The sequence below is a fragment of the Fundulus heteroclitus genome, chromosome 22 (genome assembly GCF_011125445.2).
Source record: "Fundulus heteroclitus isolate FHET01 chromosome 22, MU-UCD_Fhet_4.1, whole genome shotgun sequence".
In the NCBI taxonomy this organism is placed as follows: Eukaryota; Metazoa; Chordata; class Actinopteri; order Cyprinodontiformes; family Fundulidae; genus Fundulus; species Fundulus heteroclitus.
The window spans coordinates 17,146,634-17,162,277 of record NC_046382.1 but is presented as its reverse complement, the minus strand read 5'-3'; the positions used below and the strand labels follow the sequence as shown (position 1 = coordinate 17,162,277).

General features: G+C 37.7%; 1 protein-coding gene across 3 annotated transcripts; it reads right to left on the bottom strand.

Annotated features, from left to right (window-relative positions):
• Positions 1-2,180: 2,180 nt before the first annotated feature.
• tmem87b (transmembrane protein 87B) lies at positions 2,181-14,606 on the bottom strand. 3 transcript variants are annotated; one of them, XR_004927633.1, is made up of 20 exons: positions 14,417-14,605; positions 13,609-13,669; positions 13,060-13,151; positions 12,827-12,961; positions 12,682-12,735; positions 11,021-11,168; positions 10,799-10,860; positions 10,337-10,520; positions 8,859-8,958; positions 8,664-8,757; positions 7,948-8,019; positions 7,170-7,278; positions 5,794-5,852; positions 5,591-5,694; positions 5,423-5,496; positions 5,252-5,322; positions 5,024-5,076; positions 4,877-4,907; positions 3,488-3,948; positions 2,181-3,423 (listed from the first exon to the last, which is right to left on the bottom strand). XR_004927633.1 is itself a non-coding variant. In XM_012859209.3 (19 exons), exons 1-19 carry the CDS (start codon positions 14,564-14,566, stop codon positions 3,907-3,909), a joined length of 1,695 nt encoding a protein of 564 aa, XP_012714663.2. In that variant the 5' UTR covers positions 14,567-14,606; the 3' UTR covers positions 2,182-3,906. The 3 variants fall into 3 exon arrangements, 2 of the variants coding, with proteins under 2 accessions (XP_012714663.2, XP_012714664.2); XM_012859209.3 differs by lacking the exon at positions 7,948-8,019 and adding an exon at positions 8,284-8,355 and having other exon boundaries at positions 2,182-3,948; positions 14,417-14,606; XM_012859210.3 differs by having other exon boundaries at positions 2,182-3,948.
• Positions 14,607-15,644: the final 1,038 nt, after the last annotated feature.

Sequence of the window (15,644 nt, the reverse complement as noted above, 5' to 3'; positions counted from 1 at the left end):
TGAGGTTTAAAAAAAGAGAATGGATGGGATGTTGATATTTGCGGATAATGATGTAAAAAAAACCATAGTTTCCAACTTAACAAAAAAATGTTTTAAATGTAATATCACTGGCACTTTTAGCATCATTCTGTTGTGAAAATTAAAAGCAATTATTCCAAGAAAAAAACTGCTAAAACCTGCATTTATTATCATTATTACATCTTAAACACCACAATAAAAATATAATTTGTAGCCAAAGTTATTGAGAGCCACTGTGGAAGGTCCAAAGAGCCACTTGTGGCTCCAGAGCCACAGGTTGCAGACCCCTTTCCCAGTCCATGATAATACCTGGCCTCATGTGGCAAGAGTATGCAGGTTGATCCTGGGGGATGAAGAAAGTGATATCATTGACTGGGCTTTACGCTCCGCTGACTTAAATCTAATAGAACATCTCAGGGACGTAATGTTTAGGTCCATCCGACGCCACCAGGTTGCTCCTCAGACTGTCCAGGAGCTCAGTGATGCCCTGGGAGGAGATCCCCCAGGACACCACCTGTCTCATAAGGAGCCCGTCGCCAGACTTGCAGACCATCCTATGAAGGTCATACAAACTACCAAGTAACAATTCAAATTACTGCAATGAGACTTCAGTAAATTATACTTAAACTACCGCATCAGTTTTTCAACCTCACTTTCTCTGTGATTTTGGATTAAGCCCTCAGTGGATTGATAATCTTCATTTACATCAAATGATGTAACATCCTTTTATTCCTAACACATTATCTATTCCATATCAGTCTGGATATCCAGCAGGATCATTTTTTCAGTTAATATCAGATGTGTTTCCAAAGTGTTACTGTAAATTTTTTTAACAGAGTAGATAAACAAAAAATGAGACTGTGGCGGAGCAGAGGTCCACCTTCCAGCAGTGCAACAACTTTAACGATACAACCAGAACCACAATATAATGGTTTAGATCAAGGCGTGTCGTGTTGGAATGGCCTAGTCAAAGTCAAGGCCTGAATTAAATTAGGTTCAGCCACCAACAAGCATTTTGCCATAATCCTGACATACTATTTGATGAATTTTCCTTGTAAAGTTTATTTTCTGTTGGTTGGTTTTCTGGCATAGACCCAGCTTTTAGGCCTGGCTGATCAATTTCCAGTTTATCTAAGACCAGGGAGTTCCAGAAGATAAACACTTGACCCCTTATTACGATTCAAAATAAGTTCTGATACACTTTGGGTTCAGTTCACTACAGGAAGACCAATTTGTGTCCCCGTTTCAACCAATTAGCCGTTGTTTTGAGGCAAAATCTCCATCACTCCATTTTTTTGTGTGTACTATGTACCTATAACCACTGGTAGCCCCACAGCATTATCCTGCCACCATTTGGTACATTGTTCTTTAGTTTGAAAGGCATGCCTTTACTCCAGGCATTCTGACCATAAACCTTTCTCCAGAAAGCACTGAGCTTGTCTCGGTGGGTGGCTGATAATTTAATTTGAGCTTGATGGTGTCTGTTTCAGAAAAGAGGCGTCTTCATTTGTTGGTGACCTCAACCATGGCGATATGGTTGGTGGCTCCTGGGTTGTTTTTGAACTCCCTAACCTTTTTGTTTCCATCCTGAAGTCTTAAGTTTGGATCAGACAGTTGAAGCTTGGCCATAACTGGGCATTCCAGCAGAAAAGTCATCAAAACTGGTTTTGAAATGCAAAATGGAGGATAAGCTTAAGCTTAAAATGCTGTCCTAAAGACCATGACCTCAGCTCTATTGATCTACAACTCTGTCTATACCAAGAATACAGACAATTTAAGTAAGATTTGCACTTTTTGTTTGTAAAAATGTGTGGTGGAGGTGCAATAAACCAAATATTATAGGATGGGTTATAATTGAGCCTATATGTATAAGAGAAAATTCCCAACAGATTCACCCTTAAGCACTCAGATCATAGTTTCTTTTAATTATGCAAGTTATTTTATCAGTCTACACATGCACAAAATAATTCTCAGTGTATGTAAACTTCTTACTGAAAGCATCACCTTAAATTTGAAACAGCTGCATATTTATTCAAAATAGTTTCTTCCCATTTCATCTTTCTTGTGAAACTTTCCAGAAAGCTTCAACACCAGAAGCTTTTAAAGTCATCAGTAAAATATGCATTTAAAGAAAATAAAAATCAGAAATGATGAAGCCTCCACCTGGTGTCAAATAGTATTTATTTAGTGTGTCGTACAGTTTGTGGAAAAAAAAGGAATTCCTCATTATCGCAAGGTTCAACTGCAATACTTTAGGTCAATTTCAGAAAGAAAAAAAAAGACAAAAAAAATTATAGATGAGTCATTTTCTCCAAACACTTCTCCCTCGTGGAGTTATGAAAAAGCTGAACTGAGCCGAAACCCACCTGTACAAATAATTTGAGGTTAGGCTGCAGGTGTCTGCAATTTTATATCACGGAGCGGTTTGCCATCAAAAGCAAAAATATTTCCAGGTTTCCAACCAATGCAAAATATATGCAAGGAGGACATTATAAACCCATTCAAGTAGTCAGCCTGTGCTAACCACACTGCTCATAATGTGTGATGACGTCGCCAAGACAAACCGAACGAGCTCAGCTGCTGGATTTACTTTAGACGACTCGCAGGAGTGCGGCAGGCCGCTCCTTTCAGAATTTTTTTTTATAAAAAAAGATCAAGACTGAAAGGACACGGATGTTACTAAGGTTTCTGTGAGCGTTTTATCAGTGAAGAACACAAACATTGCAAAGAAAACAATCTGCAGGTTGCCAATATTTTAGGATAGTGCAGAGTCCAAAAGACCTCGACAAACGGAAGAACACGTCATAAATACGCTTTACAGTAAACATGGGTCAACACACAACCATTAGACGTATAAGTTCACCTGAAACGCAAATAAATAATGACGTCACTGAACTTTCTATCAACAGACCTACGGCATATTGTTCCATTATCCCACCCGCTCCCCCACAGTAGTTTCTAAATGTGACGACAAACTAACCCTATAACTAACCCAGCTACTAATAAATCTATACAAATCCTTAAAGTCTTGTTAACCAACCCCAAGGGATGCTGGGTCAGACACACACACACACAAAAAAAATACTTTCACTCATGTTGCTCTCCAGACAGCCACTAAAATGAGGCCTCGCGGATAAAAGGCGGACATGTAGGCACAGCTTTGATCCTGAAAGTGCATATGAGCAACTGATTTATGCAAAATTACCGCGCTGTTGCGCTTTACGCTGTTTCCATAGCTCGGATTTTAAATCTGATAAAAACAAGACGCTCCTGATGTATGCAAAACCGATTCCCCCCGACTTCCACAAACACCGGCAAGATTACACATAAACCAAAAAATCCTTAATTGGTGTTAAAACATTGAATACGGTGTAGTTAAAGTCTGTCTTGTGGCCGATAAATTAACTTCCATAAATATTTAAAAAAAAAAAAACTTATCAAATGAATAAAAAGGCTTTCAAATATTTACCTTTTAAATCCTAACATCCATAAATCAAAGAGTATGCTTATGCATGAGGCCCACTCCAGTAAAATAAATTTATAGAGTGAGGCAGGAATAAATATAAGTCGATATAAAAGGAAACACTCTCTTTGGAAAGCTCAGAACTGATTCAGTGTCAGAAAAAGTGAATCTCTTGGTCTATAATTAAAAAAAAGAGACAAGAAACGTTTATTTCCAATAGACAGTGTAAGGAGGAACAAAAGGAAAACAGCAACACGTCCCGCCAGAGACTGTGTTGCCTGCGCTACCCTGTGAGGTAGCAGCTACTCAGGAGGACGCCCTGAAAACAAGAAAATAATGGCACTCCACCACCGTCCATCAGAGAACTCTGCTTCAGTGTCAGGGAGCAGCTGCTGCGTTTCTCCATCAGCTGGAAGTCTTCTGCATCACTCCAGCTTTGACATCTCATACTTTGTCGTCATGATTTCCTGAAAAAAAAAAAAATGATACGCAGGAAGATTTTTAGCTACTCACCGTCGCTTAGAAATCCACTGAGAGCAAATGTTACTGATTACTAGGGCTGGGCGATTTGGACCAAAAATAATATTGATATTTTTAGGTTGAATGCCGATATACGATATTTACCTCGATATGTAATTATGAAAAAAAGGCATCTCTGAATCAAAGCTTTATCCCAAATGTCTCACAGGTAAAAAAAAAAATTAACAGTTATAGTTAAATATGCGGAATGGTTGAAAAATAACCTACTGGAATACATGAAAGTATGATTCTAACGCAACATAGACCATCTCGATATAAGCGATATAGTTTCATCTTATATCTCCTAAAATAAACTCAAGATTTTGCCCAGCCCAGTTGATTACAATTATTTAATCAAGAGAGGACACAATTCACAATCATCCGAGGCTCACAACCGATTTGCTGTTAGCATTAGCGTGAGGATAGATAGATAGATAGATAAATAGATAGATAGATAGATAGATAGATAGATAGATAGATTCAATTAAATTTTATTTATATAGCGCCAATTCATGAAACATGTCATCTCAAGGCACTTTACAAAGTCAAATTCTATATATATATATATATATATATATATATATATATATATATATATATATATATATATATATATATATATATATATATATATATATATAGGGAGCAAAGTGTTTGGGGCAAAAACTGGCCGATTAAAGTTCAGTCTGATCGGTTGCTCTCCACAAGCAAAAGGCTACAGAGCCACTCATCCAATTGCAGTAGTTAGAGTTTTCTAACAAACTACCAGAGGTAGCGGAAATACAGTATTTTCTGCAGGCTATATGGAAATTATAACTGATTCTTTTATTAACAAATTTATTTGTGACTCCTCTTTATTTGCTGAGATTTTCATACCTCATCTGAGTCGAGCAGGACTGGAAGGGCTCTGCGGGGACAAAATGAGAAAGCACCTCGTTACAATCACACATGCCTTAAATTAACAAAAAAAACAACAACATCTAGAGCGAATGAATAAATCGGTGCCCATCTAAGGATGCTTACACATCAGTAAGAGAGCTAGGAATGTTGTCCTCCACCCATTTCAAGTCTTCATCCTGAACAAGTAGGAAAAACAAAGAATCAGAGCAAATACTGCCACCTGCTGATACAAGACACAGGCAAAGGACTTATTATTCAAACTTTATTCCTATTATATCCAATTCTCATTTATGGAAGATGCTGACTAAGCGAATTGAGACAGAACCTGATTAACGGCGAAGCATTACTCACTGGGTTTGTTTCTGGATGCTTTGCTGTGCCATTTGTCTCACTTTTATCTGCCCTCAACTTTATGCCATCCGCTGCAATTCCAGGAGAGAGATGCATACATTTTTTTTTATTTACGCACCCAAATGATGAAAACGTGCAGTTTCAGATAAAACTACCACGATGTAACCGTACCGATGTTTGAAGACGCGATGAACTCCTCTATCTCCTCATCATCAGAGTCATCAATGAGGGGTGTGAAGGCATACCTGTCAGCACAGGTGGAAAAAAAAAAAAAAAGATGAGTTCAGAGGTCACGTCAGGTAACGGCGCTCAGCCTAACGATCGGACGGAGCTGCGCACCTTTGGTTGTTCGCCGACGGCCGCCATAAAAACATTATGACGAGCAGAACAAAGGAGAACAAGAATCTCCAGAAAGCATCCTCCACCCAAACCTCGATCCAGTCCTAAGGATAAAAAAAACAACATAAGGACTCCAACAAAAACAATTAAATCAGCAAAAAAAAAAAAAAGTTATGATTGGAGAATAAACAAAGCCCACTTACAGACTGGCAATCTGCTAAGTGTAGCTTCTTAGCAGACCAAGCCATAAAGATGACTGAGGCTGAAAAGAGAAAGGTGATGGTGAAAAACCACAGCAGCTCTAAGATTTTAAACAGATAAAAAACTAAAAATAAAAACACAACTTAGAGCCTGTGGCCACAACATTACGACACCTAGACGCAAAGATGGTGGCCGGCAACCTCAACAGCCCGACTACGAAACATTTGTCATGTAAAACAATTCAGACTTTTCCAGACTCAACTCTCCTGAAGTTCACTAAGAATGTATGGAAGACGATTTTTTTTAAATAAGGTAAACAAGGAAGGATAAGAAGTAGGACACAATGTAGGGAAGGAGGAATGAGGGAGCGAGGAGGATAATAAAGGGCATGAAAAAGGAAAGAGGGACAGAAGGACGATGTAAGGAGGCAAAACAAGGAGGAATAAAGGATAGGAGGAAGGAAAGACCCAAAAAAGTATATCAGGAAAAAAAGAAAGAAAGAAAGAAAGAAAGAAACAAGGAAGGATGAAAGAAAGGACAACATTTAGACAATTAGAGATCGAATAGGAATTACAGATATTTTCCAATACCGACCCATACCTGGAGAATACTGAAACAAACTCCAGACTTTTCAATACTTTTCCAGACAAACCCTGAAAGCATGACCTCTACAGCTGTGGACCAACAAAACACACTTGAAAAAGGCTCAGAGAACAAAGGTTTTTATTGGTCTTTAAAGTCCGACTGAAGGCAAGCAAGATCCTCAGCGAACTCTTCTTACAACCCTTAGACTAGAGCTTTAAGTTACAAACATCTGGACACCAGAACTCAGTTTGTTCTTCTCTATGTCCTGATTCTATTTCAAGGCGTTAAACGCCCGTTTTGGTTATAGCGTTGTAGCTTATTGGTACCGCCCCATTCACAAAAGTGTGAAATGTATTACACTTCAGTTGCAGTAGCATAATCTCATAGTAAAATACTGAGGAAAATCAAGGAAAATACTGTCAATTAAAACTTTTTTAAATTTATGCTTCACTATAATTTGGTCAAAGCCTCTAGAAAATGTCTAATTAGGTGTCCACTAAGCTTGATGAGGTGCCATCTTTACCTTGCTATGATGAAAAAGAGCATGAGTAAAATAAAAAAAATAAAAATCATAATCATAATAAAAATCATAATCATAATAAAAATAATAATCAATAATCAATATATATCAATATATATCAATATATATCAATATATATATATATATATATATATATATATATATATATATATATATATATATATATATACACATGTGTGTGTTTTATTTTTTTTCTTGTTGAAGTGTAAGTTTGGTTTCTTACAGCTCAATTAATACAGGCGCAGTACTTACCAATGACGGCAAATATCAGCGTGTTTGTAAAGTGCCTGTAGAGAGACAGCTTCACAGGGTTTCTCCTCAGCTTCAGAGTCTTGATGGTTTGGGCTAAGCTGACAAAGATGTGGCGGTGGTGGTCAAGGGAAACAAATGACTGGCATCACATGGAAAACAACTTACAAATAGGCCCATTAGCACGCGCTAGATTAGACAGATTTATTTACAGTAGTCTAATTATTTACAGGAGTCTAAAGTGTTTACAGACGGTGGTATCTGAGCTTAAGCAGTGGTTCTGGATAAAACCTTGTTTGTTTTCTTTCTTTGTCTTTTACATTTCAGTCAAAAATCAGACTTTACTGTGTACTGTAGATTTTAGAAAACTGTTTTCAGCAACAAAATATATTTCTTTCATTAATTATGTCTCAGTTTTTGCTTAGCAGGGTTTTATTCTAAATATGTAAACCTGGAACCTAAAACTTGAAAGTCTACAACTGGACTCCGTGTTTAAGGGGATAGTAAGAGCTTCGACGGTTCAGCGTGGCATGCAAACGCATTGTTTCTACAACACCGAAAAGAAATACGGGAAAATGCCATTTAACAGGAAATGATCAGAGGAGAACAGAAAAAAAAAACCCAAGCAGGTACAGAATCAATGAATAATGTGGATTAGTCCTTCTTAGATGCAGGATAACAGCTAAACGGCACTTAAATTACGCCACAATTAACTGATGAAAGGTTTGAGGAGCAGAAGGTGAACCACGCAGGGAAAGGTTGTGGGAGCACAAAAGGATATCCACCAGCATAAAGAAGAGTCAAGCAGAGCCAGGGGAATGTTGGCCAGCAGGGCCAAGTCAGAGTCTTTGGTCTGGAGGGGATCAGAGTGCAAAGGACACACACAAAAAAAAGGAAGAAGAGAAAGATGAGAGGAAAAAAACTCAGATTGGATGGGAAATAAGAAATGCAACACACCAACCAAAACACGTGACTGTTTACCCAAGTGGAAATAAAGAAACAAGTCATCAAACCCCCAAAAAGGAAGAGCATCCCAAATCCACCGGCTCAGCACATGACCGCTTCACGTTTCATTAAGTGCTGACTACTGTAGCTGACGCGTTTACTGAAAGGATATGAACCAGATGGTGCAGGAATCAAACACCGCCAGAACAATTGCTGTAATGAGAGCGGGGCCATTGTCTTGACCCTTCAGTATGAATCCCCCCAAAACATATTGAGAAAAACAGATTGTGAAGTCACGTTTAAGTGTGAACACGATCAAATAATTCAAAGAACAAATAAAAATCTATTTTTAGCTAAAGTGTGCTTTCAATTAGCTTATTTTGTTATGCAACATTTTATTTGCCGGTTCTACAAAATCCGGGGTCTCACTCCCCCCCCCCCCCCCCCCCCCCCCCAAGCATTGCTCCGTTTAATCAAACTTAAATGACGCTTTCTTTGGTTTGTTGCATCAGAACTAGCTTCGACTAAAAAGACGACGAGAGCACGACTCACTCCTGTAATCCTCAGCACACCTTCAACGCACGCAAAGGCAAAGTAGAGGATGCCGAGCCCCACCACTCTGTGCATCACGGCTCCCAGCCGTGGCCTGAAATAAGAAAGGAAAACAAGCACAAAGATAAACGTTTGATTTCTGCAAAAACAAAGAAATATATATGACTGAGTTCCATATAAAAAAAAAAGACAGACTTTATAATGCCATAGCCCAGGCTGACGATGATGACGAGCAGTCGGGACAACGTCCTCTTGAGAGCCGAGACCAACTCAGCGAAGATCAACAAGCCTGGAGCTACAATAATAATAATAATAATATTATTAATAATAATAATAATAATGTGTGTATTTACACCTAAGTTGAGAAAACCAGCAGTCCTGCGAGTGAGCTCTTTCATTCTGTGACAACTGGCCGTCAAACAAGTAGCCCTTCTTTAAGGACGTAAGCAGCAGTAAAAAAAAAAAAAGTCCTGCTTGCAAGATTTTCTGACTGTCAGATTACATTTAAACTCAGCGGTGTCAAAAGGAGCCAAATACCAAACATAGACCATGTTCTGGGTTGAATTTTAAGTACTTTCAATTAAAGACAGTGTTGTTATTTAACTTTACATGTCTGTGTCACCACTGGATCAAAATCCACTACTGCCGCTGAGTTGGTATGTCCAAAACTATACATTAGCAGATAAACCAGAAGTTCCTCCGATGTAATGAAGAAAAAAAGGAAGCAATTGCTTTTGGTCCCAAACCAGCGCTCAACTAGACTGGAAACTAGTAAAGGCTACAGAGCATCAAAAAAAAACCCTGAGGTGCCAGACCTGCATTTTATAACTAAATCAGCTTACAAAGAAAAACAAGTACATGCTCTTGTTTCCATTGGGTTGCATTATAGTAATGCTGTCCTTACTGGTGCTAAAAAACAAAACAAAAACAAATTGTGCTGTCTAAGTTTATTCAACATGCTGCTCCCTGTGTCTCGTGCAACTCCAGGATAGTGAACCATATTTCACCAGTAATTCAATCACTGCACTGGCTCCTGGTTTGAGAAAACACATCATTTAAAATCTCCCTGACCGTCTGTAAGGCCTGGAGTTCAGGTCTGCCTATCGGGTATGAAACGTTTAGAGCCCCCGTGTCAACGAAGACCTGCTGACTCAGTGTTCCCGGGCCCAGCCAGGCAGCATTTATATACTCCTGTAAACAAAAAGGTTGCCTCATTTAAATCAGGGCTTGCTTACAGCAGCTTATCAATAAAGGTGGAAAAAAAAAAGCCCTTTCAATTCAATTAATTTATGTTTTAGCTTTTCATGTGCTTCAATTTGCATTTCGAAATCTTTCTATTAACATGATGCTTCGTGTTTTTTAAGTGTATCGTGTTTTGATGTACATTATTTCTGTTCCCCTTTATTATTCTGTAAAGCACTGGGAATTGACCTGCGTATGAACGGCGCCATACAAAAACTCAACTTGCTTTTATGTTTCGCTTCGGAATAGAAGTTGCCGCATTTCCAATGCATTTAGCAGTTTGGAAATACAATGTACTACAAGATTTTTGAGCATTGCGCGCATTTTTTTTTTTTAAAACCCTACTGCAAATATTGATTCATAGACCCAACAGCGCATTACTTTAAATAAGAAAAGAAAGGCAGTTTGTGCGACCGCCTAAAGACACTCACTGGCAGAGCCGACAGCATTGGTGTTTTCATACTCGGCGCAGAAGACCGCCTTCTCCACCATGCCGAGGAAAATGACTCCTGCTATCCAGAACTGGATCCTCAGCAGATCTTTCCAGTAGCAGGCGGCCCAGACGAACCACAGCAAGGCGTACAGGATGTACACGACGCACATTACCATGTAGAACTACAGACAGCAACACAGTCGGTAAGCACACGGTGTCACATGTGGAAGAAGCTGTTCTTCATCTGCTGTGAGCTAATTAATGTCTACTGCAGGCGCTTATCTAAAGGGATCTTGCTTTTTTTTTTTCCCTCTTCAGAGTAACTCGTATGCGTCTAGTTTTTAAAGTTAAACATAAACTAAAAGAGACAGCGGTTAAATAAAAGTGATTTAAAAATGATAATCTTAAAATAAACAGAGATTCAAGTTTTTGGAACTGATTCCTAAAGTTTTCCACTTACGATCATTAGCGGCCACTCTGTGATAGAAATGTAGCCGTGGCTGCCTTTCATCACCACATCAACTGAAACAGACACAAAAATCCACGTGTCAGCTGAACTGTGTAAAACCAAAACATCTTTAAATCTGAGACGGAGGAACATAAGTCATCAAGGAGCTCCTACAGCGTCCCTCCGTGCCGCCTGCTTTCTATATCGGCTTTTTTCGTCGTGGAAAAATCTCACCTGTTAAATTCCAGTTGAGCTCCTTTGCATCAGACGTGACCTTAACGATCAGCAGGTACGGCCCGTCCTTCCATGTGGTGGCTATGACGTTCTCTCTGGCGCTTTTGGCGTCGTACTCAGCTGAAATCCAGTCAGGGTCGCTTTTTTTCTGCAAAGTAACGCAGAATCGATCAGGGTTTTTTTTTTTTTTTTTGGAAAGGTTTAACAGCAAGAGCATTGAGTCTGACCTACAAGGTTCCTGTACATGTTTCAGTCCATCTGCTAAATTACAACACATACTTGTTGTAATTGACCATTTTAGTAATCGATTTATCTATACATAATTTTTTTTAGATTAATCAATCTAAAAAAGACACTCTTAGTAAATTAAAATACCTCTATAAACAAGTAAAAAAAAAAACATTCAATGCACATTTCTAATACATTGTGGCAAAAACAAAAAACTCAATTCAATGCTTACAATTTGGCAAATTAATTATTATAGTTATATATATATATATATATATATATATATATATATATATACACACAGACACCTTATATACACCTCACTGTTATTTATAAGACAGTAATGTTTACCTGCACTCCTGACAGTTACTATTGTAACATCTGTTTACATGCATCTTGCACTACTAACTATGACTGAATATTGATTTGCACTGCTGACTGTTTATTCACAGTACCAATTGTTTGCATATACAGTTGCAATACCGTACTTTAACTGTAATATGCAATTACCTTCCACTGCACTTTCATTTAAATAGCTTCTGTCCAAACTTTATTTATACATTTTATAGTAATTGCTGCCTGTATATCATGCTCACAACTCTGCCTATTGTAATAGGCTTAGCCACCTGTACATATATTCATAGTACATGTAAACTCTGTTATAATAATAATCATCTGTATATTATGCTATTGTACATATCTGTAAAACCCTATTCATAGTAATATCCACCTGTATATTATATTTGGTACATATCCAGCTGTAAATTTAGTTCACAATACTAGTTATCTATATATTATATTCATAGGACAAATCTATCAGTAAAATTCTGTTTATAATAGTATTCATCTCTATAGTTATTCAGTACATATCCATGTCCTGTACTTATGGAACCATGTTTATCCTGCACTTGCTGCTATTACACTTCTGGTTAGACCTAAACTGCATTTCGTTGCCTTGTACCTGTACCTGTGTAATGACAATAAAGTTGAATCTAATCTAATCTAAAACCTTACCTCTCTTATTGGGTGTATACCCCGGGTAATGATTATTGCATTACTAAATTAGTTGATTTATATAAATTAATCTGATTGTTTTCCATCCTTATACATACAAAAGTCCAACATGAAATTTGCTGCAGACATTTCTACAGACGTTAGGCTTTAGAAAAGCAGAACATGCAAAATACATAAATAACGGGATAGATGGACATACAAAAGAACACATGGATGGATGACTTACAGTAGGAAAGAAAACAGAGTATGGAAAACCATTTTGCCATAAACCATTTTCTTTCTCCATACTGATCCTAACATTAGAAAATGTTTTATGAAATCCCACAGTTTCCCAGACTGGGCAGGAACGCTGATTCTTAACCTTTAGTTTTGCTGTGCTTTTAAAAAGTGATAAAAGAAAAGTATCTGTGTGTCCTTACAAGCCCTTCACTCCCGTCAGGTGAAACGACTGTCCGTGGGGTTGCCTTGGTTTTCTGAGAATCAAGGAAAAGATGCTGGATGATGAGAAATATCAAGCTACTATTTATATATATATATGCTGAAAAACCAGTACAGCAGACCTACATGGAGCCCTGGTAAAGAGAGCAGGTCGCTTTTACAAGGAATTGGATGGTGTTTATGTTCTATGTACTCGCCCGGTGCGTTTGGTTTAGGGTCCAGGCTCCCCCCTCGGCTCAGCGGCGTCCTTTCGTACATCTCCTGCAGAATACGAAAAATCCCATCGGGAACTTTTAGCCGTAAAATTCAAGAGAAAAACCGAACCGCTGAAGCAGATGGCGTGAACCAGTTTTACTTACTTCTATATTGTTATATTCATTATAACAGGGGTGATACTTTAAGAACCAGTGGATTGTGAAATTCACCTTCATGGTACAACTACAAGACACAACTGAGAGATGAAAAGGCTTTTTAATAGAAGACACAAATGACAACAATGTAGTTTAAGATTAGACTTCTGAGCAGATTCTACTACACATTTTGGGACATTTTTTTTTAAACATCATGGTGGAAAAACTAAAGGAGAGCCACCCATCACTCTTAGAAAGGCAACACTGTTTTAAAACTACACAAGGCAAGCAGTTTGTTAAGTAGCTGACTGAAGAATCTTCCCACCTAATTAAGCAGCCAATCAGCTTTCTTTACTTATAAGAAAAAAGAAAAAAAAACAAGATAATTGTATGATTTTCTGAACAATAAATCTTGATCACAATGAAATTTTGCAAGTTTTTTTATTTATTTTTTTGTATCTATTAAAATAACAAATCATGTTTATCACACCAGGCCAATATTAGAGCAGTCCACACCTGTTCCTGGTTCAGATCAAAATAAAATCAAGCATGTCTTACCTTTAAGTACGACATCCGTGTCTTTATACATGGCTTTCTTTAATATAAGCGGTCTGGAGCCCTGCAGCACAGAAAAATAACGCGTGTGTGAGCAGAAATGCAGCGAGGAGGATAAAGTCCTGGTTAACTGAGGCTAGAAACGGAGAACTATTTTACATTAAAAACAAAGCTGGGACCTGTCTGTGCTGCAGTGGAGCACAAAAGAGAGGTCCTGAAGGTAAAGGGAAAAACTTTACTTGACAAGGTTCACCTTGTCTTAGAGTTTAAGCAATACAGCAACTAAAGTAGAAGAAACTGGATCTTCTCGGATCTCTACGTGAATTATTGATCAAGTTGTTCAGATTCCCCCATGGCAGACTCTGGGGATTGTAAGATCATGGCAATAAACAAGAAAAGGACTCAGGTTTAAATGCTACCTTTAAGGAAAGGCCTTCAGAGAAATAAAAAACCTAAGGTTAGTGGCGGACTGGTCAAAAACTACCCTAATGCAGTGGGTCAGACTGATGACATTAGGGTTTATTAGAAAATGTGGTTAAACATGTTCTGTATTGTTCAGCTGGAGCTAGTTAGCCCTCAGCTAACACCAGAATGTTTCCTAGCATTTCGCTTAAAGGTTGTCTGCTAATAAACTGCAAACAGTCTTTATTTAAACTTAAGCGAATTAAAATAGTATGAGAATAAACCGAGTCGACACTCCATGTGTGTCACAAGCACACACTAAGCCCATTACAAGTGAAAATGCAGAGGATGGTGTAGCTAATGCTAGCTTTGGGTGCTGCAGTTATCTACCCTTACAGTTCACACTTACATTTACAACCGTGATTTTCCACAGCCCTGTTTCCGGTGCGGCCACGGTTTCATGTACGCTGCCGAGTAAAACTGCAAAAAACACCATCCGCTGGGAAAAAACTCCTGATCCCGGACGTTTCCACGTCCTCGTCCTGACAGCAGCTGCCATGTTTGCTCATGGCTTCTCCAACACTGCCCTGTAGGAGGCGCCCTGAACGCAGCACAGCCGAGGAGACGCGGCGGGTCTGACGTCAGCAGCAAAACAAAAAGCCTGTTTGTGACAGCGGGGAAAAAGTTAATGTAGTGTTTTCTTTTACATTTGTTCTTTATAAAATAATACTTTATTTGGGCACACTCGCGTGCTATTTTGAAATGTACGAAAAAGAATCGCCTCACAAAAAAAATCACCACAAATAAATAATAATAAAAAAAATACCTTACGTTTTTTGTTATTAGATATTAATTCAATCCATGTAATAATCGCAAAGATCATTATTTAAACAAGTCCCTATCTTTCTAAATGTCTTTCCAACTGTGTTCCTTTGACTTTTTAAGCATTATTTCTGGGTAACAAATGTAAACTCTCCAAAACATGAGGTAATCTATTTTTCTATATTTGGTAACTTCATTAACTCACTTTTTTATTACATTAAGTTTTGGATGTTTAAAGTCAATGTATGTCATGTCCTACTAACAAGCACATACCTATAGAGAAAATGACATTTGATGTTTTCTGAGACATTACAAGCAATGATGTTGGTATTTACACGTTTTATAGATACCCACGTGCTTTCAGCATCCCCCTGAATGCATCATATTGCTGTGTTAATGTGTTTGTGGATAAAAAAAATCAGACGGTTAGAGATAAACTTTTTATTTGGCTCATCCTCTGTGAAGAAAAACATCCACATAGAATATTTAAGGAGTAGGTAACATTTCAAATAAAAAATAAAATGAAAGGCAAAGTTTAGAAGGGTTAGAAAAAGAATACCACTGCTGCAATTTTTTGTTATTGTTTATTTAACCCAAAATAATTTGAAGTTGGGATGCACAACTTAAAATGATTATATATATATATATATATATATATATATATATATATATATATATATATATATATATATATATATATATATATATATATATATATATATATATATATATGTATGTATGTGTGTGTGTGCATGCGTGTGTGTGTATGTATGTATGTACATATGTACATATGTAGGACATACCAGCGATTAACA